We start from the raw sequence: 27,495 nt of genomic DNA, 5'->3' as shown, positions 1-27,495 counted from the left end.
CCCCTACATCCATCTCATCTATCTTTTATCTATGTATCCATCCATCCCACCCCAGAAAGGATAATCATCTATCTATCTATCTGTCTTTTTATCTCTCCCTTTCCTAATAGGATGGTAACAGTCTGGTGACTTTTTCACTGACGCTGCACATGGAATGGAGTTTGCAGAGAACTATCCACAACAACTCCAAGATCTCTCTTGAGTGGTAACAGCTAATTTAGACCCCATCAGTTTGTATGGATAGTTGGGATTCTGTTTTCCAATGTGCATGACTTTGCATTTACCACCATTGAGTTTCATCGGCCATTTTGTTGCCCAGTTACCCAGTCCTAGTGAGATCCCTTTGTAATTCCTCACAGCTGCTTTGGACTTTACTGTCCTGAGTGATTTTTACGTCTAACGTCTCTGTGAGCATCTGCCGTGCACGTAGCAATGTGATGTTGGGTCTCTGTTGGGGTGGCAGTGAAAGCCGTGCCGTGTGTTATCGAGAGTGTTGTGAGCAATAGCAAGGTGGACAGGAACGCACAATTCTTTCCCCTTAGCTTCTTATCTCTGTGCAGCTAAGGCTTTGGGCGGTTGGGGCCTGTCTTGATACCAGTCCTCGTCGCTTTCCTTTGCTACTATAATGTTTATTGCCCTGATTCACGAAGGTCTCACAGTGCTTCAGAGCCCTGCTGTCCCACGGCGAGACCATGAACATCAGCTGCTCCTTCAAGTACAAACGGGGGACAAAATTCCAATTTACAGGGGAGAAAGGATTTTTATGAACAAAAATATTGTTTTTTTGGGGGGGAGGGAAATATCGCAATTTTCAGGGATAAAATGAAACATTTTAATTGGGGGTGGGGGGAAATGATGTTCCAAAACAAAATAACACATTTTCAGGAAAATATCAGGTTTTTTTCATAGGGAATGAAGTTGATTTTCTGAAAAGCAAATTTTCAGAAATGATTGTAAGATTTTGGATCACGACAAGGAGACTGAAGAGAAGAGGGAAGTGAGGGAGAAAAGCAAAAGTTTTTACCCAAACAGATTTTTTCAAAAAATTCTGAAAACAGACAATTTTTCACACAAAGAAATTATTTAATTTTTCGACCAAAAAAATCACTTTCTTTGAGCAATTCCTGCCGGCTGAAGCAGTCACGCTGGTCACTCAGACCAGTTCCACCGCCCACACGATGCTGAGCTGGGCTAGCGTTTCTCTTCGTGCTCGGTTAGGAAGAGGGACCAGACGCTGCGTTAATTACCCCCAGCTGGTCACGCTCCACAGGGAGGCGTTGCAATCACTCCAGAGAGGACAGGGAAATAACACACAGGGACGTGATACAGTTATATCTCAGGAGGCCCCGGAGAAGGCATTTCCTGAGCGTAAGACCATGCCCTAGTAGATTATGCCCTGCCGTAGAGAGGGCTAGTTGGATTTTGTTGGGGTTCACAGGGACTTTCACGCCCATAATTTTCTTCTGCTGTCCCTCAATCCCTGTGAGGGTCCCCCCCGTGGGGAATTCCCTCGTGGCGGCGTGGCTCTGAGTGTGAGGGACTCAGGTGGTGCTGAGTGCGCAGGGACTCAGCGCCGCTGGGCGTGGTTGGAGGTGTGTTCCCTGCATCCTGCAGTCTGGATTTTAATCTCTGCGTACTGCAGCCTCTCGCTCTCCTCGGCCCCCCGGCTGCCGTGGCCCTGTGTTGGACAGACACGCTGTGAGGACACCGTCACCCCAGATCTGGTCTCTTAATTCTGGCCAATTTAAGCGGCTCCCAGGTACCAAATCTCACAGTGTTACCCCAGATTGGAGGGGTTGGGAGTCAGGACTCCTGGGTTCTCTCCCCAGCTCTGGCAGGGGACTGGAGATTAGGGGGTTAGAGCAGGGCGGATGGGAGCCAGGATTCCTGGGTTCTATCCCGGCTCTGGGAGGGGACTGGGGGCTGAGGGGTAAGAGCAGGGGGGATGGGAGCCAGGACTCCTGGGTTCTCTCCCCTCACTGTATTGTACCAGTCCTTACTGGCATCTGGAGACCAGACCCAAGCACTGTATGGAACAGGGCCCAGCCTGCATTCTCTCACCTTCGGCTGCCGCTGGCGGGGCTGCGAGGGGGGCGTTGCTGCGGAAGAAGGGAGAAGAAAGGAACATTAAAACGGAGAGTGTGAGAGAGAGTCTGGGTTGAAGAGGGAAGCTGCAGGGATCTAAGGACGGGAGGAGAAGGAAGGACATGGGGAGGGTTGTTTTATGGACAGACAACCCAGCATGGACCACAACGGACAGATGGTCACTCGGGTGTGTTTACTAGCAGAGGCCCTGGCCCATGGGGGCCAGGAGGTTAGTGGGGGTAAGGCTCCGGTTTGGTACCTCGGGGTCTCTTCAGGAGGAGGGTGGCCACCAGGCCGATGATGAGAAGGAGCCCCAGGGCAATGGTGACCTGGTACAGGAGCTTCCAGGTGCAGCACCCTACGGGGTCAGGTTCTTTACCTGGGTGATGGAGAGGAGCGTTAGGGGATTCTCAGCCCCTTGAGCCAGCCAGTCCCTTGCCCTGAGGTCCGTGCCCCCATTCCCCACCTCACCTGTATCACTCTGGTTTCTCTCCGTCACCTGCAGGTCGGTGCCCACTCCTGTCCCACTCTCTCCCTGGCGGATGCTGATCTGACACCGATAGCGACCAGAGTCCCGCTGCTCCAGGTCCGATAGAGTCAGCGTGGCCTCCCCTTTCCGGAGCAGATCCAGGTCGGACATAATGAGCCGTCCTCTGTAGAAGGGATGGTCAGATTCCAGTAAAACCCCAGGTGCTCTAGTCCACGTCGCTTTGACCACGCTGCCCTGTTTGTACTTGAAGGAGCAGCTGATGTTCATGGTCTCGCCGGGGGATGCTCGGAGGACAGCAGGGCTCTGAAGCACTGTGAGAGCTTTGTGAACCAGGGCAATAATCATTATAGAGATAAAGGAAAACGAAGAAGAGTGGTATCAAGACACGCCCCAGCCACCCGAAGCCTTAGCAGCACGGAGATAAGAAGCTAAGGGGAAAGAATTGTGCGTTCCTGTCCACCTTGCTATTGCTCACAACACTCTCGATAACACATGGCACAAGGCTTTCACTGCCACCGCAACAGAGATCCAACATCAACACTGCTACGTGCATGGCAGATGCTTACAGAGACGTTAGACGTAAAATCACTCAGGACAGCTAAGTCCAAAGCAGACTGCGAGGAATTACAAGGGGATCTCACTAGACTGGGTAACTGGGCAACAAATGGCCGATGAAACTCAATGGTGGTAAATGCAAAGTCATGCACATTGGAAAACAGAATCCCAACTATACATAAAAAGAAAAGGAGTACTTGTGGCACCTTAGAGACTCACAAATTTATTTGAGCATAAGCTTTCGTGAGCTACAGCTCACTTCATCGGATGCATTTGGTGGAAAATACACCAAATGCATCCGATGAAGTGAGCTGTAGCTCACAAAAGCTTATGCTCAAATAAATTTGTTAGTCTCTATGGTGCCACAAGTCCTCCTTTTCTTTTTGCGAATACAGACTAACACGGCTGCCACTCTGAAACCTGTCATCTATACATACAAACTGATGGGGTCTAAATTAGCTGTTACCACTCAAGAGAGATCTTGGAGTTGTTGTGGATAGTTCTGTGCAAACATCCACTCAATGTGCAGCGTCAGTGAAAAAAGTCACCAGACTGTTATCATCCATTAGGAAAGGGAGAGATAAAAAGACAGACAGATAGATAAATAGATGATATTCTTTCTGGGGTGGATGGATACATAGATAAAAAGATAGATGAGATGGATGTAGGGGTAGGGCTGAATGGGTAGACAGAGATGGATCTAGGGATAGGGTATATGGACAGACAGTGCTGAATATAGTGGAGTGGGGTAGAAGGACAGGGACAGACAGAGATGGATCTATGGGTGGGGTAGGTGGATGGATGGACACACAGAGATGGATCTAGGGTGGGGTAGGTGGACGGATGGACACACAGAGATGGATCTTGGGGTGGGGTGGGTGGATGGATGGACACGTTAAATTAGTACCTGCTCCCCAGGTGGGGATGAGGAGGACGGTGTAGAGGACGGTGCTCAGGGCTGGCAGCTGCTCCATGGTCCCTGTTCTCTGGGCAGCTCCGCAGCCCAGCTCAGCTCAGCCTCAGCATCCTCCGGAAATCTCACCTCGGGGGGGCCGGTGGAAAGTTTTGTGGCCTGAGCTTCTGAGATGGCTGCAGCAAGAGGCTGGGGACGAGGGCTGGATGCAGGGGGAGGGGGCATTCCTCTGGCCCCTGCTGGGAGGGGAGTGGGGTCTAGTGGTTAGAGCAAGGGGAGATGGGGGGCTGCGAGCCAGGGTTCAGTCCTCAGTTCATTGTCTCATCTTGGGTCATGCTCCTTACCCTCTCTGTGATATTTTTTCATGAGGAATAACATTATTTTACATAAAGGAATTTTTGCTTAATATATTTTATTTTCACATACTGAGGTATATTTTATTTTTGCAACCCATATATCTTGCAATCGGCGTAGTCCTTCTGAAAAAACCAAACATGCTCCGGACAGTCTCTATCTGCTTTTTACAGAAATGTTTTCTTTAGAAATTTGTTTTCTCTTATGGCTGACTCCGTTACAGCATTTAATTTTCATCTGTAAATGGAACAATATTGTCCCACAAGGAATTAATCTTGAGAGAGGCTTTTCTTGACTGTCGTGGTCATACCCAAGACATACAGGACAGATCCACAGCTGGTGTAAATAGGTGTTTCTGAGTTTATTCCAGTGGCGCTACGGCCATTTCCTGTACCAAGGAGAACTATAACGGCAGCGGCCACTAAGGGGCGACAAAGCCCCCAACCCCCATCGCTGCTGCCTGGCCCCTTCGCTTGGTTCCCGGGGCCGATCGACCCACAGCCAGAAGCAGAGGAGAGCGGAGAAGCCCCGGCCCCGCAGGAGCCCCCAGCAGGTGGCTCAGAGTCCAGCGAAGTCTGACGGCTTGTGCCCCAAGAGCTGGGAAAATCCTGCCGGTGACCAGCCCCCGTAAGCAGCTAAAGCAGGGTCCCCTGCCCCTGTGCAGGAAGCGGCTTGGAGCCAGCACCCACCGCAGGATCCACGAGGACAGCTGGGAAACAGAACGAGAGCGTCACTGAACAGACTAGGGGGAAACGCTAAGGGGATGGAGCCCAATAATTCCAGAGAGCGACTGATTCCACCAGGGATGAAATGCAGCCACCTCTGGGGTGGGGTGCAGGGCTGTTTATACAGGGACCCCCTCACCCGGCGCTGAGACACAGCCCCTCTGGAGTGGGGTGCAGAGGCTGTTTATAGAGGACCCTTGCCCGGTGCTGAGATGCAGCTGCTCTGGGTGGGGCAAAGGCTGCTCACCAACCCACCCAGTGATGCCAGGTAACCATTTGGGACAGGAAGCGAAGGCAGAACTCGCATGGAGCCGGTACCGTTCCAATGGCCGCAGGCTGAGGATGATTGCGAGGCAGAAGGAACGACGAGCGACAGGGAGATGATGGCTCGGTAAAAGAGGGGCCCTGAGTCCCGACAGAACTCACGTCCCCCGTCGGAAAACACTTCAATCTCTCTGGTCACTCGATTATAGACCTGAGAGTGGCTATACTTCAACAAAAAAGCTTCAAAAACAGACTCCCAGGAGAGACTGCTGAATTGGAATTAATTTGCAAACTGGACACAATTACTTAGGCTTGAATAGAGACTGGGAGTGGATGGGTCATTACACAAAGTAAAACTATTTCCCCATGTTTATCGCACGCCCCCACCCCCCACTGTTCCGCCGCGGTTCTTGTCAACTACTGGAAATGGCCCACCCCGATTATCATGACAAAATGTTCCCCCCCTGCCCGCTCTCCTGCTGGTAATAGCTCACCTTAAGTGATCACTCTCCTTACAGTGTGTAGGGTAACACCCATTGTTTCATGTTCTCTGTGTATATAAGTCTCCCCACTGTATTTTCCACTGAATGTATCCGATGAAGTGAGCTGTAGCTCATGAAAGCTTATGCTGAAATAATTTGTTAGTCTCTAAGGTGCCACAAGTCCTCCTGTTCTTTTTGCGAATACAGACTAACACGGCTGCTACTCTGAAACCTGTTCTTTTAGGAATCCTGCTGCATCAGCAGATCCAATCCACTATTGTTCTCGCCAAGTTTTACCTTGAGTTATAAAGAGATTAAATCACGTTATGGGACATGACTTGGATCAACCATTTCTGTTATACACTGGTACGGCTTCTAACCCAATACTAGCTGTAGTAAAACAGAACCAAGGATAGGGAGCTCTTGGGATGCACTCAGCGATCTTGTGTCATCCCTTCCTGCATCAATTTTGCCTTGGGGCTGTGACGTTATCTCACTGAAAGGGGACTGGGCCAGAAAGAGTTAATGAATTCCCAGACTGACCTGATCCATGGCCCAACTTTACAGACGGGTTAGAAAGATCTGTAAATGAACAGAGCTTTGAAATGCAACGAGGCTGGGCAGTTTAAGGGAACTGTGTTGTTTGGACTTCTGAGAAACCAGAGGGAGGCTGTTTTGGGCTGGCTGGGTAAATCTAAGTATTGGAATATCCACCAGCTTTTGGGGTTTCTCTGCCCCGTTCTGTTTGCACTCTGCAGCTGTGGGGAGAGAGTGAGGAGAGGTGGAGCCGGGGGGAGGGCTGGGAGTCAGGACTCCTGGGTTCTATCGCAAGTTCTGCTTAAGTGTGGTCTGTACGTCACTTTGAGTACGGGCAGGAGCAGACGGTGGGGTTGGCGTCCACGGAGCTGCTCCATGACGGAGACTGGACAGATCCTGCTGATGCTGTAGAGGAGTCCCCAGCGCAGGGACGTCTACAGCCGCCAGGTGGAGTACACCAGCCTGTGGGCCCCCTCACCATGCACTGGGGTAAGAGCCTCTGAGTGTGGGGCCACTCCTGAGCCCGCAGGGGCACCCCTAGCTCTGTGGAGCCCCTTCAGGTGATGGGCCTGTGTCAGATCATCATCCTCACCCCGGGGACAGAGAGTGGGGATGTGACAAGGGAAGGAGAAACTGGGCTGAGCCCGAACCGCCTCTACTCTTGTTTTCACAGAAGCACAGACTGACTCTGCCAGAGGCAAGAGGCTGGCTGGGGTCAGGGGCTCCCTGCTTGGGTTGGTCTTCATGGTCCTGGGATTGCTCGTCTACCTGAGGAATAAGAAAGGTGAACGGCCTAGGGATGCGGCCGGCACCCCAGGAAATGAGTCCCCAGTGGGGTCATGACACAGTGGCACTGGAGGATTTCGCTAGAATTTTGATTGACCACAATTTACTTTAGCTTCCCCTTCAGGCTCGAATCCGGTTTTCTAGTGACCCAGGAACTTCCTGCCCATCTCTCGGCCCATGTCCCGGAAGTGGAGAGCTAATCCCAGCCCCTGGCTTCCCATGCATCTGAGTCCGACCTTTCAGATTCTGAGCTACAGTTTTGGCCTCCTGGCCTCCCCTCCACTTCTCCTCCCCTGGAACACCAGATTGTTACAGATACAGTTGAAGTGTTCGCAAATCAGTCAGTTCCTCTCTAGTTATGAAACAAATACACTTTCCCTAGCTTCCATTTTAAGTAAGCAAGAGTCACTCCTCAATTTGAAGCTGCAGGTCACATAGCTCTAAAAATAGAATTGGCAGGAAAACCAAAGTAGGGGAAAGATCAGCAGATCATAACTCTGAGGTAAACAACGTCGGTAGGGTAAAAATAGAACGGACCATTTGCAATGTGGGCAGTTGTTATGAGCAAGAAAGTCCCCATAGGTTGGTATAAAAGTCAGTGTGTCAGCAGACAACCAAGGGGTAGGAGGAGAGTGAGTGGAAGGTGATGAGAAGGAGAGAAAAGCAGAGAGAAGGTTCCCTGAGCGGTCCATCTGTCCAACAGCCGATTGGAGACCTGATGGAGCAGCAGGAAAGAGTCCTGTCCTATCCAGCAGCAGAGGGAGAAGATACAGAAACCCAAGGAGAACACAGCAGTGGAGGGAGGCAGAGAGAGAATGAAGGAGAAACAGTCAGCAAGTGGGGTCAATCGGTTGTAGCTCCATTGGAGTCAATGGGGCCAGATCTCAGCTGGGGTCAGCTGGCCAGAGCTCCATTGGAAGCAATGGGACCAGAGCCCCAGTTTGTGTCAATCAGCCGTAGCTCCATCGGAGTCAAAGGGGCCAGACCCCCACTTGGTGTCGTCTTTAGTTTTTCTGACTTCAATGGAACTGATTTATGGAGACTCAGTACCTGGCCCCACTGAGGTCAGTGCAGGTGTGGCTGCTTGACACCAGCTGGTGTCCAACTTTTTCCCTAGCTTATTTAGAAACGGTTCTGTCAAATCAAACTTTTCTGGGGAACAATAACTTGTGATAAAATGTTATTTCAATGTGTTTTACATGAAGCATTTTTAATGAAAGCTGTCTGCTGGGAAATGTTCTTCCAGTGCAGAAAGAGCTTTCAACAGAAAAAATATCGTTTTGAACTAGTCTTGTTGACAAAAACGGTATCATTTAAAATAGGAAAATACTTTGCAGAAGATGTTTCTCACCATCTCTGCTATGAATCTGAACTTCAAGAACTGAACTCATGTCTATATGTATATTGATCTTTTAACCTATACTCTCTTTTCTTTTTTCATAAATTTTAATTTAGTTGATAAGAATTGGCTGTAAGCATGTATTTGGATAAGATCTGGAATATTCATTAACCTGGGAGGTAACGTGTCCGATCCTTTGGGATTGGTAGAACTTTTTTATATGATGAAATAAGATTTTCATTAATCTTCATTATATCTGACTTGGGTAACTACGTGGAGGCCTGAGGCTGGGTTACTCTGAGGGAATTGTGTTGTTTGCTTCTGAGTAACCAGTGAGGTATAATAGAAGCTGTTTAGTGCTGGCTTGGTAAATCTAAGTATTAAAATTTCCACCAGCTTTGGAAAAAAGAAAAGGAGTACTTGAGGCACATTAGAGACTAACAAATTTATTTGAGCATAAGCTTTCGTGAGCTACAGCTCACTTCATCGGATGCATCCAATGCATCCGATGAAGTGAGCTGTAGCTCACGAAAGCTTAACAAATTTATTTGAGCATAGTCTCTAAGGTGCCACAAGTCCTCCTTTTCTTTTTTGCGAATACAGACTAACACGGCTGCTATTCTGACACCAGCTTTGGGGTTCTCTGCCCCATTCTTTGCAGTTCACTCTAATTGAGTGACCTCGGCTGGCTCCCCCCGGCATCTGGTCACACCAGCATTTCTCACTGGCCTCCAAAGTTCAACTTGAACCAAGAAACAGGAGCTCGAATCAACACTTGGACTGAAAACAGCACAGTGTGAATCAGAAGGTCGATCTGAAAATCTCCACTGAGATTTTCCCCAGCGGTGGAAATTGAAAAGTGCCATCAAAGTAGCTTTCTGATTTTCGCCAAATCATACTTCCCCTCACCTTGCGCCTTTAGCCTGTGGAACTCACTGCAACTAGATGTTGAGACGAAGGAGGAATTCGACAGGTGTCTAAAGCAAGATCAGACAATTAGGTGGATGATAAGAAGAAGTCCTAAAGGAATAGCTCAGGGCTTGCAAGGGTTAATTGACCCATGTAAGACCTGAGCCCTGAGCATGGTGAGATTTGGAGCCCAGGCGGCTGTGAGTAAAGACTGAGGGGCACAGGCAGAGATGTGGGGTGGGGTGCAGGGAGCCCAGGGGATACCTCAACCCCTCTTCCACAGAACAACCATGTATCAGAGCCGGAGCAGCCTAGTGCCTTTTGCGTGTGTTAGTGGTTGTGTTGCCCAGTTCCTTCTCTTCGTGGCCCACCTTTGAGTTCCCTGCCAGTCCCGGGTGCGGAGAATGGGAAATGGGACCTTTCCCCTCTAGGGGACGCTGGATCCATTCAGCATAAGGGCCAGGGCGGGGCTGTCTTGCCCCTGATCCATCCTGTCAGGATACACGCACTTGCTGCTGTGAGTGTGTCAGTTCTCAGCTCCCTGGTGGGTGCGGGAAGGGACCCCGCAGACTGCACCATACTCGCAGCCCTCTCCTTCATCCTTAACCAGTTCGTTCACCAGACGGATGCAGTTAGACAGGTCATGATGGATCACTGTCTCCTGGTGCTGCCACTACATCGGGGTTAGGCCCCCAGGGCCGCAGGAAGAGGATCTTGCAGGGGCTGCAGTCCAGAGAGTGGGTCTCCAGGTCGCCCAGTAGGCTGTCCCCACCATGTCCGTGGAGCTGGCATTGTGGAAAACAGTGGCTTTAAGCAGCTGGAGGGTGAGAGATGCTGGGGGGACAAGAGGGGAGGCTGCCGAGAGGCGTCAGGAAACAAATGGGGGACAAAGCAGGTGGGGAGAGAAATTAATGAGTCTGTCTCCTTAACGCTCCCAGGCTACAGGGTCTCCCTGCTGCCCCAACCCATCTCCCTCTCCTCCTACACCCCTCCCTTAGCAAACATGATTCCAATTTCCCTTCTCCCCACTTCCTATTTGACCCCAGTTTATATAGTAATATTCTCAGCTATACCTTAATCATTCATTTTACTGAAATGTAACTAACCAATTCTAACATATTGTACCATAATTCTCTAACCTATTATATCCCACTACCCTAATTAACTTACACCTAGCAAAATTAATTATACAGCAAACAATTAGAGAACCAGACAGATTAACAATACAGAAATGAGGGTTTCACAACCACAACCATTGAGAAGTGAGTTCTTGCCAGACCACGTCCATCCACCTGTCTGTGGTAGGGCCCTCTGTCCGTCGTCTGTCCATCCATCCATCCCCCATCCCCTTTCTACTACGCTCTCTCTCTTCATCCTGCACATCCCATTTTCCCTTTCCACCCCTGTCACCTCCAGCTCCCCCCGAGCACCAATCTCCGCCCTGATAGTGGAAACCCCCTGGTGATCCTGTCACTGACACGTACCTCCCACCTGTCCCTGGGATAGCTGATCTCCTCCAGTGGTCCCTGGAGTCAGCAGCTCCCTCCAGGATCCACTGGGGATCATTTCGGGGCAGTGAGAGGGGGCTGGGACCCATGGAGCGATAAAGACACCATCACCACTGGGGGACCACAGCCCTAAGCCCAGTGGCTGCGTCAGAGAGGCCGAGGGCTCTGGGGATGCAGAAATGAGCCTGTCCTGCTGTTGAACCCAACACCCCTGGTCACTTTTGCTTTCACACTCACCTGTGCACAGGCCCAGTGACCTCCTGGCTGCCTGATATCTCAGCAGGTGCCTCCCCCTCACCAGCCACAAGAGTTTCCATTGCGCGCCTGGGCTGCTCACTCCGGAGCAGCCGTTACTTGTCGTCCCTGGGTCCCGTCTGCTCGACAGTCCCCATCTGCGACTCCTGGGATGTCTCTGAGCCCACGGAGAGCATGGGGCGGCTGCCGGCCCCTAGCATCATCTGCTTCTTCATCTTCCTCGTCCTCTTGATAGCAGCTGGTGAGAAAAGCTCAGATTTATGGGGGGACTGGAGATAAAACCCAGCCCCCCCTGCTCTAACCCTACTTCCCTTCCCTCCCAGAGCCGGGGAGAGAACCCAGGAGTCCTAGCTCCCAGACCCCCCTTCTCTAACCCACTAGACCCCGCACTCCCCTCCCATAGGGGTATGGAGAGATGGTCTCAGAATACATAGACAGCTGAGGATGGCTAGATGGATGGATGGATGGATGGATGGATGGAGAGGGAGAGGGGTGTTTAAGGGGGTAGATGGATAATGAGAGAGATGGAGGGGGTATTTGGGGATGGATGGATGGATGGATGGAAAGGGGGAGAGGGAAGGGGTGTATGGGGCTGGATGGATGGATAATGAGAGATGGAGGGGGTGTTTGGGGGTGGATGGATGGATAATGAGAGAGATGGAGGAGTTGTTTGGGGGTGGGTGGCTGGATATATAGGGAAATACATGCAGGGGTTGTACGGGGATGGATAGGTTTATTCTAGAGGACTGTCTGGTCTACCATCGTTAAGGTTTAGACCAGCTTTGTCTTTAAAGCTTGACTCTCCTAAGTGCTCTAAAGTCACATGGTTACTTGCATTGCCTTGAAATGTGATGTGCTTCCCGGGCCTGCAGGCTGGGGTTCGTAGGTAGCGGGGTGTGGAGGGGAATGGGTGGTTCAGGTTAGCGGTGGATGCATGGTTAGATGGACAGAACTGAGCATGGATGCAGGGAAGGCCAAATAACTGAGGACAGAGGGATGGACAAAGCTGAGGGTGGATGGATGGAGCTGAAGACAGACGGACAGATGGACGGAGCTGAGGGTGGATAGATGGATAGGTGGAGCTGGGGACAGACAGATGGGTGGATGTATGGACGGTTGGGTGGATGGACGGAGATAGGACAGACAGATGGGTGGATGGATAAGAGAGCTGAGGATGAATGGATGGACAGATGGACAGGGCTGAGGATGGGCGGGTGGATGGACAGAGGGATCTGGGGATGGCTGGATAGGGCAGGGGATAAACAAGTGGATGGATGGACAGATGGACAGAGCTGAGGATGGATGGATGAGGCTGTGGACAAATGGTTGAGTGGCCAGACAGATGGACAGAGCTGAGGACGAATGGATGGACAGAGCCGACGGTGGATGGATGGAAAGTGCTGAGGACAGATGGGTCTCAGGCTGGGTAGAGCGGTCGAGCGATAGATAGACAGACAGACTCTGCTGCAGGAAGGCCCGGGGGACGGACAGACGGAGGCAGCCAGCGCCCCATGACAGCAGCGTCGTCCCTGCCCTGTGTCCGTCACATGGCTCATTCTCCCTGCAGGTCTCAGGGTTCAGCAGCCGCCCCCCATGGCGAGCGTCCTGGCCGGGGGCAGCGTCACCCTGAGCTGCACCTTCCGCAGCCGCAACCAGACCGGGACACAAGTCACCTGAGCCAGGGGCTCCCGGGAGGCCATCGTGCTGGACCCCGCCCACCCCTTCTACCAGGGGCGGCTGGCCGAGAGCCGGCGGGACTAGCAGGGCCGGGCGGAGGCCACGGTGACTCTGTCGGAGCTGATGGAGAGGGACTCAGATCTCTACCACTGCTACATCACCCACCTGCAGGGCGAGCAGGCGAAGGGCACGGGGACTACCCTGTCTGTGATGGGCAGAGGTGACTTGGGGGGCTTGGGACATGGGGCCTTTCCTTCTATGGGACAGCAGCTCCGATCTGGCCCCAGGGCAGGGACTAGCTGGCTCAGGGCGGCAGGGAATGGGGCATGGGGCCACTCCCCTCAAGGGAGCATTGGTTCCAATCCGGCCCCAAGGCAGAAGACTGGCTGGCTCAGGGGGCGGGGAATGGGACATGGGGCTGACTGCAATCTGGAGTGGAGATCAGGAATAACAGAGTGATGCTCATCCTATGGGAGGTCGTCAGGTTTAAATTAATCAATCTCCCAGCTGCTTCGAGACGGCTTTTCTGCCGAGTTGTTGCTAGCTGCAGCTCTGGTGTGTCTCACATCCTGTCAGTGACTTGGGGTGAGAGAGGCGGTTAGAAAGCCAGACCCCCACTTCTCCCGTGTGCTCAGAGACGTCTCTCTCTCTGTTCTCTTGCTATTGGCCCGGGTTGGCTCTGAGCTCTTTGGCCTGCTGCAGGTGAGGTATGACCCGGCCCTGCTGACTCACTGCGGGAAGATCAGACTCATACTGGCAGCTGCGAAGGGTCTCTTAATAAGCGCCGGTGGAGAATGGGGGAGTTTTCTTGCAGTGTTTGTTGAAGAGGAAATTGGTTGCTTAATGCAGGGGTGAGTGAAGGGCACACACGACCCCAGATCCAGAGACACAGAGAGGCACACACAGGTCCAGAAATCAGACACCCACAGCCCCATAGACATGCAGCCGCCAACCCAGAGAGAGACCAGAATGGCCCCGTGACCCACACGGCCCCACCACGCTCTCTGGTGCACCAGTCTCTTGAGATTCTCTCCCGTTGGTCCCATGTATGCATGGAGGTTGCTGGCCATTAGCCCAGAACCCAGGAAGGCAGCTGGCCACTAACATGCTGCACCAACCAAACCGGACCCTCTTCTGTGGCCTCCATTTGGGAGCAACTCCACAGACATCACTGGGGTCACTCCAGATTCACTGAGATCAGAATCAGGAGTGACTGCATTGGCATCAGTGGGCTCACTCTGGAGTCACCGCAGAATCACTGAGATCAGTATAGGACTCCGATTCCCTTGGCATCAGCGGAGTCACTCTGGATTCACACTGGGGTCACGGAGACCAGAATCCAGACTAGACTGCATTCACTGCAATGGAGTTACTCCACATTCACTTTGGGAGCTCTGAGATCAGAATGCAGCCCTGACTCCATTAGGATCAGCAGAGTCACTCTGCATTCACACCTGTATGGTACCAGTAAGATCAGAATCCAGTGCAACAAAAAACACCAGAAATGGCTTCCTAGGGCTCTTCCCAGGAGAGAGCTGGGAACATTAACATCCTTCCTTTTATTTAGACGACAGAAAGGGTTCGAAGCGGGATTCCAGCACAGAACTCACCATCTACAGAGCCACGATTGCTCTGGCAGGCATCAGCATCATCCTCTTAGTTACCACCCTCCTGCTGCGCAGACACACAGGTATTTACTCCTCCTCCCGTGCTCACCCCACTGCCCGTTCTTTCCGCATTCAAAATGTACTTCTCTTCTGTCACACTGGTGCAAGGGGGAATGGAGCCTCCCATCTACATTCTCCAGTCCTCTGTTCAATTCGTACACCTCCATTCATCTCTTCCAACAATAACCCATGCCTCCTCCTTTCCTCCCCAGACACCCAACACCAGCAGCCGGCAAAGGTGAGACCATGAAAATTGGAGCCTGAGTTTAACTGGGTGGCATTGTGAGTTTCAAGACAGTGCTGACGCCTGGTCCCTGTGACTCTGGTAGAAACCTGACCAACGGAACACCGGAGAGGGTTAGGGGTGCTTTAGCCCTTAAATATTACAATAGCAGAAGCTGCGAAAGAGTACCAGATTAGCTATCATCTAGACCAGTGGTTTTCAACACCGAGGGCTTCAGTGGGTGCATCAATTCATCTAGATATTTGCATAGGTTTACAACAGGCTACAAAAAAAACACCGGCAAAGCCAGTAGAAACTAAAATTTCATTCAAACAGTGACTTGTTTATACTGCTCTATACGCTCTACACCAAAATGGAACTACAATATTTATATTCCAATTGATTTCTTTTATATGGTAAAAATGAGAAAGGCAGCAATTTTTCAGTAATAGTGTAGCTGTGACACTTGTATTTTGATGCCTGATTTTGTAAGCCAGTAGTTTTTAAGGTGAAACTTGGGGAATGTGAGACAAATCAGACTCCTGAAAGGGGTCTGGAAAGGTTGAGAACCACGGACAGACAGACGTGCACATGGGGATAGGCAGAGGTGTACAGATCAGTGTGCAGCTAGACAGGGTTAGTGGTAGCTTAGTCAACGCGCTGAGCCGTTTGCTTCTGGACAGTTACTTACAGGTGACCGTAGTGATAGATGTGTGAGGCTGTGGGCCAGATCCCCAGCTGGAGTCAATCGGCTGTTGCTCCATGGGTGTTGATGGGGCTAGATCCCCAGCTGGAGTCAATCGGCTGTTGCTCCATGGGTGTTGATGGGGCCAGATCCCCAGCTGGAGTCAATCGGCTGTCGTTCCATGGGTGTTGATGGGGCTAGATCCCCAGCTGGAGTCAATCGGCTGTCGCTCCATGGGTGTTGATGGGGCCAGATCCCCAGCTGGAGTCAATCGGCTGTCGTTCCATGGGTGTTGATGGGGCTAGATTCCCAGCTGGAGTCAATCGGCTGTTGCTCCATGGGTGTTGATGGGGCCAGATCCCCAGCTGGAGTCAATCGGCTGTTGCTCCATGGGTGTTGATGGGGCTAGATCCCCAGCTGGAGTCAATCGGCTGTTGCTCCATGGGTGTTGATGGGGCCAGATCCCCAGCTGGAGTCAATCGGCTGTTGCTCCATGGGTGTTGATGGGGCTAGATCCCCAGCTGGAGTCAATCGGCTGTCGCTCCATGGGTGTTGATGGGGCCAGATCCCCAGCTGGAGTCAATCGGCTGTCGTTCCATGGGTGTTGATGGGGCTAGATTCCCAGCTGGAGTCAATCGGCTGTTGCTCCATGGGTGTTGATGGGGCCAGATCCCCAGCTGGAGTCAATCGGCTGTTGCTCCATGGGTGTTGATGGGGCTAGATCCCCAGCTGGAGTCAATCGGCTGTTGCTCCATGGGTGTTGATGGGGCTAGATCCCCAGCTGGAGTCAATTGGCTGTTGCTCCATGGGTGTTGATGGGGCCAGATCCCCAGCTCGAGTCAATCGGCTGTTGCTCCATGGGTGTTGATGGGGCTAGATCCCCAGCTGGAGTCAATCGGCTGTTGCTCCATGGGTGTTGATGGGGCTAGATCCCCAGCTGGAGTCAATTGGCTGTTGCTCCATGGGTGTTGATGGGGCCAGATCCCCAGCTCGAGTCAATCGGCTGTTGCTCCATGGGTGTTGATGGGGCTAGATCCCCAGCTGGAGTCAATCGGCTGTTGCTCCATGGGTGTTGATGCGGCTAGATCCCCAGCTGGTGTGAATTGGTGTCACTCCTCTCAGCCCGGGAACCTGGCCCACAGAAAAGGAGGCATCCAAACTTCCAAGTGGTGCCCCATGGGTGTTCAGGTGCGTCATTCTCTATGGGGCAGGCTCCGTGGAAGAACTACATCTCCCAGGATGCAGCACGCGCTCCTCTCTCCATGCGGGGAGGGTGTTGTAGGAGTCCCTAGCAGGGATACATCATAGAAGATCCACTCTGGCCGAAAGAGAACGAGGCCCTGGAATAACAACTTCTACACGGCCCTGCTTTGAATCAGAACTGTTCGGGGTTTGGGATTTTGCCACAACATGGAAATTCTCCACAGAAAACAATCAAGGAGAGGGTAAAATCTAGTTGCTGAAATTTTCAGTGTGGGGGGGAAAATCCTTTTCTCCTGCCAACTCTGCATCTGAGATTCCAGTTTCTTCCCTGCTGCCTCTTTCTGGAAAGGAGAAAACTGAGCCGGGGAAAGACATGAAGGGCCCTGGGTGGTGATCCTCACGGGGGGGAGGGGTCACTAGTGTCCCTGGGGGAACAGAGGACAGGGCCGTGGGGGCAGGGGCAGGTCTGGCTCTTGGGGGTGCAGATTGGGGCCCTGGGGAGGGTTGGAGCAGGACTGTGTCTCTGGGGGGCAGGCAGCCCTGGGGGGGAACTGGGGCCATGGGGGGGGAGCAGAGCTGGGATCTCGGGGGGCAGGAGGCCCTAGAGGGCGGGGCTAAGTGTCTCAGGGGCGGGGAGTCAGAGGGCTCTGGGGGCGGGGCTCGGCCCCTGGGGGCGGGGCTTTTCCGGGGGGGGGAGAGGCAGGTAGGGCTCAGTCCCTCGGGGCGGGGTTAAGTGTCTCGGGGGGTAGGGGCGGTCCCTGGGGGCGCACGCGCGTTAGACGCGGCAGTGGCGCGAGAGGGCGGCCGCCGGTCGGAGAGCAGCGCGCAGCCGCGGGGTTCTGCTTCAGACATGCGCATTGGGGGCCGGGAAGCCGCGCGGGATGTGGATGCGCGCTCCATAGGGAAGGAGGCTCGGACGGGGCTTCCGGCGGGCTCGTTACTCTGGGCAAGGAAGAGCGGTCAGCGCGCATGCGTATTAAGCGACCCCGGAATGGCGACTGCTCATGCGAATAGTGTGCAGTCAAGGGGAGGGAAAAGCTGGTTGCACGCATGCGCACTCAGGAATAATCCCTGTGAGCGGCAGGGGTAGACGCATGCGCATTGGAACGCAGTGAAACGAAACGAATGGGCCCGTTTGCCGCAGACTGTGGAGGGAACCGAAACTGAATTGAGGCGCATGCGCACCTCGGTGGCCCACCTAGGGGTTCGCACAGCGCATGCGTACGTATCCCACCCCAACTACCCCTTTCACGCCCCCTAACGGCCACTGCCTGGCTGCGCGAGGCGCCTGTCCCCGCCGCCTTCTCCTGTCCTTGCGACCGTTTAGCTAATTTGCATATTTCCCAGCGTGCCGTTTCCCCTCAAATCCCGTCAACTAGCGTCTTTTTTACCCATTTCAAGGAGAAAATTAACAAAAAAACTGAAAAATATTAACTGCTAATAACTATGTGACGTTACGCAAATTTCACTTCAGTAACTAATAATATTTTATCTCACCGTAAGCTCGCTATCTAGTCGAAATATAGCTAGGAATTAAGGTCTAATTAACATATACCTAATTAATCTTTAGGGGACTAGTTAGTTTACTAATAAGGACATGCTTGGTGCTAATTAACATTCTGGAGACGGATGAGCACAACAGGCCCCATGGAGTACAGCAGATCCAGCAAAGGCGCTGCCCCCCGGTGCAAAGGAGGAGGAGGGAGCTGAGCCTCCCGTGCAAATAAGGCTGAGGGGGCACTAACCCACCAGTGCGAAGGCGGGGGAGGAGGGAGTTGATTGTCCAGTGCAAATGGGGGGAAGGGGACACAGACCCTCCAGCGACGAATGGTCTGCCCCTCTGGATAGAGGGGAGGGGGCAGGGGGTGATGGTGTCCTTACTGCTCTGTGGGTCCCAGCCCCCTCTCTCTGCCCTGAAATGATCCCCCTGTGGATCCCAGAGGGAGCTGCTGGCTCCAGGGACGCCAGAGGAGGTCAGGTATTCCAGGGGCAGCTGGGAGTGAGGTGTGAGCAGCAAGACCATCAAGGGGTTTCCATTGTCAGGGCGGAAATCGGTGCTCAGGTAGAGCTGGAGATGATGGGGGTCAAAAGGAAAACGGGGTGAAGACAGAGAGAGCGTATTACGGGGGGCGGGACAGAGCTATAGGCAACACAGGCCCCTAGCGCGGCCCTGGGGCAATGGGGCCAGTCCTGACTGCCTGAGGACAGTGCCCCCCGCTCAGGGCCAAATTCACCCGCAGAAAAACCAGGCATGAACCTATACCTTAAATTGGAGGCCTGGCGCGGGGGGAGACTTGGGGTGGTGGTGGTGGAAAGCAACCCTGCCCCCACTCACCCCGCAGTGGGGGTCCTGTCCCGTGGGGCTCGGCCTGGCTCCCCCGGCAGGGGCTGCACCTGAGTGATGGGGGGAGATGGGAAGGGGGGAAGAGACAGAACAGAATCGAGGGCAGAGCCCCCCCACAACTGTCCCCTCATCCCTGCATCCCAATGGCCCCTCCCTGCCCCTTACTCTCCATTGGCCCCTCCCCCTCCAAATAGACCCTCCCCCTCCATCCCAATGGCCCCTCCCCTCCCTGCCTGTCCGTCGCAGTGGCTCCTCCCCTCCCTCTTCCAATGGCCCCTCCCCACCATCCCAATAGCCCCCCTCTCTCTCCCATTAGTCCCTCCCCTACTGAATAGCTCCTCCCTCCCCTCCCCACTAATGGCCCGTCCCCCTCCTTGCCCGCTTTCCTATTAGCCCCACTCCCTGCCCCTCCCTCGTGCCCGTTCATTAGCCCCTCCCTCTCAGTGGCCCCGCCTCCTTAGTCTCCTCCCCACCCAGAGCCATGCTGCTCCCGGGCTCCGCCCTTTCCCTCGCTCACTCAGGTGGGACAGCCAATCACGAGACGCGGCTGAGTGGGTTCTGGTCACTAGTTGCCGGGGGGTGAGTGGGGCTGAAGCGGCGGAAAATGGGCGGGGGAGCAGCGCGAGGTGAGAACGGCCGCTGAGAGCATGAGGGGAAGGGTCCAACTATCCCTGAGGGAGCGGGGGGCGGGGTCAGCTGTCAGGGTTGATTCACCCCCAGCCCTGGGTTCCTGCTGACGCCCGGTTCACCTGGGCTGTGGGTCTGAGCAGGGGCGGCAGGCGAGCGTGGGGCAGCTGCCAGCCCCCGGCTCCATCCTCCTTACCCCTCGCCTGACTGTGCCAGCTGCTGGGGCTGAGCTTATTCCTCTGGGTGATTCCCCTGAGGCTGGAGGAGAACCGAGGAGTCGGGGCTCTCAGGCCCCCTTGCTCTAACCACTAGACCCCACTCCCTTACCAGAGCTGGAAGAGAACCCAGGAGTCCTGGTTCCCAGACCCTGCTGCTCTAACCTTCTCCACCCCACACCTCTCCTAGATTTGGGAGTCCAGAACCTTTTGTCATGATTCAGTTCAGGTCTGTGCAGAGCCCAGCATGAAAAGGGCCCCGATTTTGGTTGTGGGGCAAAATCTGTGCAGCACCTGGTGCAACAGGGTCCCTGATCTTGGTCGGAGGGGCCTGTGCCACGCCCGGTTCCGTGGGGCTGGGAATGGGGCTCCATTTGCTACTGTGCTACTGGCTGCAGTTTCTGTGGCAGGCCGGAGCGCTCGGGCTCGGAGTGGCTCGGGGCTCTGTCTGCACTTGAGCTCCTGGGTGTCGTGGTGAGAAACAGGAAATTCAGCATTGGGCGAGGCCACAGCTTGTGCAAAGGCAGCTGCAGGTGGGGCGGGGGGTGATTTACAATCAGCGACAGATGTGTCGGAGTTGGGGCCGTGTGCGACGCACAAACAACTGACCACAATTTCCGTCCCACGAGCTGGATTCGACCTCCAGGCGCTCAGCTTGCAGAGCCAAAAATGCTTCTAGCCCTCATGGGTGCAAAGAAATCTCTCCAGCCAGGGGCTGGTGGGACCCATGCCTGAGTCTGCTGAGCCCCTGAGGTGGTCGCTCTGAGAAGGGGGAGCTTCCCCAAGTGGGATCCAGGCAGTAATGGGGGTGGGCTGGCGCAGGGGGGCTCTAACCCACTAGACCCCTCTCCTCTCCCAGAGCTGGGGAGAGAACCCAGGAGTCCTGGCTCCCAGCCCCCTGCTCTGAACCCACAGGACCCCACTCGCCTCCCCGTGTATGTGCAGCGCTAAGCACGTAGGTGTCACCTTCTGGCGAGCATAAAGGGCCAATTCAGGTTTGATTTTCTAGGGTTCCTTCCGAAAATGTAACTCTGCCCAGCTCGAGCCCCACCCCGAGACCAGTTCACAAAGATTTATTCTGTCAAAGCCTCTGGGCCGGATCCCAGCTGGTGTCAAGTGGCCGCGCCTCCACTGACCTCAATGGGGCCAGATACTGAGCTTCTGGGAACCTGTTCCATTAAGTCAGAAGAGCTACAGACGTTTGACACCACTTGGGGTCTGGCCCTGGAGATCTTTGAAGAAGGGTGACACCAGCAGCCCTGCAGGGTGCACATTCCCCTCCCCAGACCCACCCACACCCAGGAGCCCGACGCCCAGAGCCACAGGCCATTTCCTGTACCAAGGAGAACGATAACGGCAGCCACCACTAAAGGGCAACAAAGCTCCCAAGTACCCATTGCTCCTGCACGGCCCTTTCTGCTCGCTCCCCGGGGCCACTTGACAGGGGTGCCATTCGCGGGGGGAAGGGGGTCTGGCAGAGCCAATAGCAGGGCTGGATGCCTGGGGGGAAGGAAGCTCTGGCCTTGGTGGGAAGATGCTTGCTGCAAATTTCATCGTGATCTTCCCTCACCTTCCCACATTGACCTGTTACAACGGCAGGAGGCAGCCCCTTGTGACAGCGGCAGACACAGGGCTGCTCAGGCGGGGGCTGCTGGCCCTGGCACATTTAGGGGATCATTATCCCCACAAACAGCCCAGCTTTGGAAGCTTCAGGCTGTAAGCGCCGCGCTGCAGAATGACCCCCTGAGATTGTTCCCTGCTGTCAAGAACCAAGCGTGAGCTGCCACCACCACCAGTTGTGTTCAAATGACACTGACAACTTCCCCATTTCCCCCACTCTCTAATTCTGCAGTGAATGGCCATGCCCCAGCGTGGTCATCTATTCATTTAGTCCCACGTGTCTGGGGGAGTCTTTCCTTTGCCCACAATGGGCTCTGGGTCAGGTCCATGGGCTGTGGCACAGAAACACCGATTCCTCTGTGAATGCCGGGATTTTACCAAATCTCTCCAGAGTGGGGCTGCACTTTTCTAGGACCTTTTCCCAGATACCTTTTGAGGCACTGCTGCCCTTGACTGCTGCCCTCAAGGAGACATTTTGCAGTTGTCTTCTATATCTCCTTCTCGTCCAGCTGGTAAATATTCGTAGCTCCTGTTGTACTTTAATATTTCTGAGAGCACAGCAGAGTCTCACAGACTTGAGTGGCACCGGTGGATTTCATTGTGGTGATCTTTACTCTCTCCAATCCTTATAGCAACACACTAGAAACCTCCTTCCTACTGAATCCTTTGTATTTATCATCACTATTTGTATAAACCTTCCGTGCACAGAAACCCGAGCCAATCTGAACAGTTTGTAAGATTTGGCTGCCAAAACTTGTTCGTTATAGGTCTATGCTGCTAATATCCAGCCTTTCTTTATACTCTAGATAGTGATTCTTTCTAAAGGTACAGACCAATATGTTCATAAAAAAACTTTGTTTCAATAAACAGATTGGGCTACTGTGCGGCTAAGTGACTTTGGGCTATTCATGCAGTAGAAATCTGGCAACCCGATTCTGCCCAGCCTGTTTCTACAAATCCCGTAATCCGTCACCTCATGGCACTCTTAACTTCAGCAGAAAATTTATTAGCTCAGGGTACCAGTTTCCTGAGTAGAAACGGGCCCAGGTGTAACATACACACTGCTGGAATTTGGAAGAATTTCAGACGCAGTTTTCTGTTCTAAAATTACACATCATCTGAAAATTACTTGGTGTTTCCTTTCTTTATATAGGAATTAGCTGACAGGAGCACTGTGTCTAATTTCTAAGTTATTATCTGCAAAAAACCCCTAGATTTTTCAGGTGCAGGATCCATGGGCACACCTGGGAAACAGAACGAGAGCGTCACTGAACCTACTGGCGGGGAGGGGGAAATGCTATGGGGAGCCCTATAAATACCAGAGAGAGAGGGAGAGAGATTCTGATTCCACCAGGGAACAGGTCAAAAATGAACAGCCCAACCACCGAGCAGCCCTGGGTTCGATGGTCCGATGTTCAATGCAGTCTAGTTTATGCTGGCTCCACATTTCCTGTTTGTGATGCGTTAGAGGTGCATGAGAGGATCTTGAGGCGGGAGGGATGGACAGACAGACACTGCGGGTGGGCGGGATGGGTAGAGATCGCAGAGAAATGGGGAGATACTGCAGAAGGAAGGGTGGGTTAGAGTGGCTAGACAGGTGTGTATGGGGCTAGGCAGACAGACACGGAGCAGGGGTGGGGTTAGATGAAAGGATGGGTACAGATCTAGGGATGGAGCTGGCGGACAGATGTATAGATAGATGAGTATGGATGCTGTAGGGATGGAGGATGGACGGATGAACAGTCAGAAATGAAGTGGTGGGGTGAGATGAGTAGACAGATAAGGATCTAGATTTAGAGAACAGATACAGCTGGATCTAGGGGTGGGGCAGGTGGACAGATTAAATTAGCCGGGATTTGCCGACACACCTGCTCCCAGGTGGGGGTGAGGAGGACAATGCAGAGGACAGGGCTCAGGGCTGGCAGCGGCTCCATGGTCCCCGCCCTTTGGGCGACTCCGTGGGGCCACATCAGCTCAGCCTCAGCATCCTCCGGAAATGTCACCTCCGGGGGTGGGGTGGTGGTGGAAGGGTTTGTTTTCAGCACCTCTGAGAGGGCTGCAGCGAGAGGCCGGGGACAAGGGATGGATGCGGGGTGGCGGAGGGTACTATGCACAGTGTGAGGGGCTGGCTGGTGAGTGTGCATAGCTGCACCCCACTGGGAGGGAAGTGGGGTCTAATGCTGGGAGCGGAGGTGTGGGGGGGGCACAGTCTGGGAGCCAGAACTCCTCGGTTCTCTCCCCGGCTCTGAGATGGGAGTGGAGCCTAGTGGGTACAGTGATGCTGGGAGTCAGGACTCCTGGGTTCTGTCCTCAGTTCAATGTCTCATCTTGGGCCATGTTCCTTCCCCTGAGCAAGCGGGGGGCGGGGCCAGCTGTCAGGGTTGATTCACCCCCAGCCCTGGGTTCCTGCTGGCGCCCGGTTCACCTGGACTGTGGGTCTGAGCAGGGGCGGCAGGTGAGCGTGGGGTGGCTGCTGGCCCCCGGCTCCACGGCCTGACTGTGCCAGCTGCTGGGGCTGAGCTTATTCCTCTGGGTTACTCCCTTGAGGCCGGAGGAGAACCCAGGAGTCGGGGCTCCCAGCCCCCCCCTGCTCTAACCACTAGACCCCACTCCCCTCCCAGAGCCGGCGAGAAAACCCAGGAGTCCTGGTTCCCAGGCCCTGCTACTGTAACCTTCTCCACCCCACACCTCTCCTAGATTTGGGAGTCCAGAACCTTTTGTCATGATTCAGTTCAGGTCTGTGCAGAGCCCAGCATGAAAAGGGCCCCGATTTTGGTTGCGGGGTGAAATCTGTGCAGCACCTGGTGCAACAGGGTCCCTGATCTTGGTCGGAGGGGCCTGTGCCACGCCCGGTTCCGTGGGGCTGGGAATGGGGCTCCATTTGCTACTGTGCTACTGGCTGCAGTTTCTGTGGCAGGCCGGAGCGCTCGGGCTCGGAGTGGCTCGGGGCTCTGTCTGCACTTGAGCTCCTGGGTGTCGTGGTGAGAAACAGGAAATTCAGCATTGGGCGAGGCCACAGCTTGTGCAAAGGCAGCTGCAGGTGGGGCGGGGGGTGATTTACAATCAGCGACAGATGTGTCGGAGTTGGGGCCGTGTGCAACGCACAAACAACTGACCACAATTTCCGTCCCACGAGCTGGATTCGACCTCCAGGCGCTCAGCTTGCAGAGCCAAAAACGCTTCTAGCCCTCATAGGTGCAAAGAAATCTCTCCAGCCAGGGGCGGGTGGGACCCATGCCTGAGTCTGCAGAGCCCCTGAGGTGGTCGCTCTGAGAAGGGGGAGCTTCCCCAAGTGTGATCCAGGCAGTAATGGGGGTGGGCTGGCGCAGGGGGGCTCTAACCCACTAGACCCCTCTCCTCTCCCAGAGCTGGGGAGAGAACCCAGGAGTCCTGGCTCCCAACCCCCTGCTCTGAACCCACAGGACCCCACTCGCCTCCCCGTGTACGTGCAGCGCTAAGCACGTAGGTGTCACCCTCTGGCGAGCATAAAGGGCCAATTCAGGTTTGATTTTCTAGGGTTCCTTCCGAAAATGTAACTCTGCCCAGCTCGAGCCTCACCCCGAGACCAGTTCACAAAGATTTATTCTGTCAAAGCCTCTGGGCCGGATCCCAGCTGGTGTCAAGTGGCCGCGCCTCCACTGACCTCAATGGGGCCAGATACTGAGCTTCTGGGAACCTGTTCCATTAAGTCAGACGAGCTACAGACGTTTGACACCACTTGGGGTCTGGCCCTGGAGATCTCTGAAGAAGGGTGACACCAGCAGCCCTGCAGGGTGCACATTCCCCTCCCCAGACCCACCCACACCCAGTCACGGATTTAGAGTTAGTGGGGCCCTGTGCTTAGCTTCATTTTTGGGGTCCCCCCTCAGGACCCAGCCACGAAAAAACATTCTCTCATCTCCCCCATCCCTGTTTTTCGTTCTTTTTTTTCTTCCTCTTCCTCCTATAGTATAAGGAATAGGAAGTAAATGAAAATAAAGTGAGGGACCTCGATTGTTTTTGTAGTCGGATGGGGTAGGTGGATGGATGGACAGAGATGGATCTAGTGGTGGGGTAGGCAATAGGTAGCTCAGCTCAGCCTCAGCATCCTCCGGAAATGTCACCTCTGGAGGGTGGGGGGAGGTGGAAGACTTTGTGGTCAGCTGCAGCGAGAGGCCGGGGACAAGGGATGGATGCAGGGTGGCGGGGGGTGCTATGTACTGTGTGAGGGGCTGGCTGGTGTGTGTGTGTGTAGCTGCATCCCACTGGGAGGGAAGTGGGGTCTAATGGTTAGAGCGAGGGGGAGGGGCAGTCTGGGAGCCAGGACTCCTCGGTTCTCTCCCTGGCTCTGAGACTGGAGTGGGGCCTAGTGGGTACAGTGGTGCTGGGAGCCAGGACTCCTGGTTTCTGTCCTCAGTTCAGTGTCTCATCTTGGGCCATGTTCCTTCCCCGCCCTGTTATTTATTTTCCACAAGAAATAACAAGATTGTGAATAAAGGAATTTTTGCAGTATGGATTTTATTTCATTTATATTTTATTGAAATATATCTACTTTTTTTCAAGACGTGTCTCTTTGAATCGGCGAATTCCTTCTGACAAATCAAGCCTGCTCCAGACAGTTTTTTCCCGTATAAACCAGGTACATTTTCTCTACAATTCGGTTTTCTCTGGCGGCTGACTCCGTTACAGCGTGTAATTTACATTTGTAATAGGAAAAATATTGTCCCACAAGGAATGAATCTGGAGAAATATTTCCTTTTCTTAACTGTTCTTCTCACACCCAAGATGTACAGGTCAGACCCACAGACAGAAACAGAGGAGAGCGGAGAAGCCCCGGCCCCGCAGGAGCCCCTGGCAGGTGGCTCAGAGTCCAGCGAAGTCTGACGGCTTCTGAACTGGGAGCTGGGATAATCCTGCCTGTCATTGGCCCCCTGAGTGGCTAAATCAGAGACATCTGCCCCAGTGCCGGGGGCAGCTTGGAGCCAGCACCCACCGCGGGATCTACGGGGACAGCTGGGAAACAGAACGAGAGTGTCACTGAACAGACTGGGGGGAAACGCTACGGGGATGGAGCTCAATAAATACCAGAGAGAGACTGATTCCACCACTGGGGTAGAACGCAGGGGCTGTTTATACGGGGACCCCTCACCTGGCGCTGGGACACGGCCCCTCTGGAGTGGGTTGTGGGGCCTGGTTACATGGGGATCCCTTGCACGGTGCTGAGAAGCAGCTGCTCTAGTGTGGGGCAGGGGCTGGTTACCAGCCTGCGCAATGATGCCATGTATCTGTTTGGGACAGGAAGTGAAGGCAGAACCCGCATGGAGCCGTTACCGTTCCAAGGGCGCAGGCTGAGGATGATTGCCAGGGAGAAGAGAACGATGAGCGACAGGGAGATGACGGTTCGGTAAAAGAGGGGCCCGAAGTCCCGACAGAGCTCATGTCCCCCTGCAGCCCCTAGACAATACAAATGAGGGGTTAGGAGATTCCTGGGATGACGCCCCCTAGAGGGGACATTCCCCATGCCCCGTGCCCCATTCCCTGCCCCCCTGACTCTCACCAGTCTCACTCTGGTTTCTCCGCATCACTCTCAGCTCGGTGCCTCCTCCCATCCCTGTCTCCCCACGGTCGAGTTTGATGCAGCAGTGATAGAGGCCAGAGTCCCGCTCCTGCAGCTCAGCCAGGGTCAGCGTCGCCTTCCCCTGTCTGTGCTCGTCCATCCTGGACACATGGAGCCGCCTCCGGTAGAAGGGGTGGTTAGAATCCAGCTCCAGATCCTCTCCGGATCCCCTGAGCCAAAGCACCTTGGTTCTCTTGCCGTCTCTGTTCTGGAAGGTGCAGCTCAGGGTCATATTCTCCCTGGCTGCCACGTGGAGGGACCTGGGCTCCTGGGAAACTCCCAGACCAGCTAGGGAAGAGAGAGAACCTGCATCATGCACCGGGCAGCACCGTGCAGCTGGATAGACCCATCCTGGCCTTTAGAGAGAGCATCAGCCGCTGGATTCCTGTGTGTAGAGCTAAATGTTCACCTCTAGTTCAGCAGCCATGTCTGTCTC

The 27,495-nt window shown here is 54.0% G+C and overlaps 1 protein-coding gene and 1 long non-coding RNA gene across 5 annotated transcripts in view; one reads left to right on the top strand and one right to left on the bottom strand.

The window, feature by feature from the left end:
• LOC119843178 (tyrosine-protein phosphatase non-receptor type substrate 1-like) overlaps positions 1-27,495 on the bottom strand; it is a 59,947-nt gene that overhangs the window by 29,802 nt on the left and 2,650 nt on the right. For 3 of the 4 annotated variants that reach the window (XM_043497209.1, XM_043497211.1, XM_043497210.1), the window contains exons 4-5: positions 27,000-27,347; positions 2,557-2,895 (exon numbers count right to left, since the gene is read on the bottom strand). In XM_043497209.1, coding sequence (XP_043353144.1) covers positions 2,557-2,895; positions 27,000-27,347 — 687 coding nt within the window. Of the gene's footprint in view, positions 1-915; positions 1,679-2,061; positions 2,100-2,344; positions 2,465-2,556; positions 2,896-26,999; positions 27,348-27,495 lie in introns of those variants that run through there. The other variant, XM_043497212.1, reaches the window with a different exon arrangement.
• Positions 13,504-14,849, top strand: LOC122456685. Its single transcript, XR_006275684.1, has 3 exons — positions 13,504-13,730; positions 14,447-14,569; positions 14,759-14,849. It is a non-coding gene; the product is annotated as an uncharacterized LOC122456685 (long non-coding RNA).

The sequence above is a fragment of the Dermochelys coriacea genome, chromosome 14 (genome assembly GCF_009764565.3).
Source record: "Dermochelys coriacea isolate rDerCor1 chromosome 14, rDerCor1.pri.v4, whole genome shotgun sequence".
Lineage (NCBI taxonomy): Eukaryota > Metazoa > Chordata > Testudines > Dermochelyidae > Dermochelys > Dermochelys coriacea.
The sequence above is the reverse complement of the archived record's forward strand: the minus strand, read 5'-3'. Positions and strand labels throughout refer to the sequence as shown.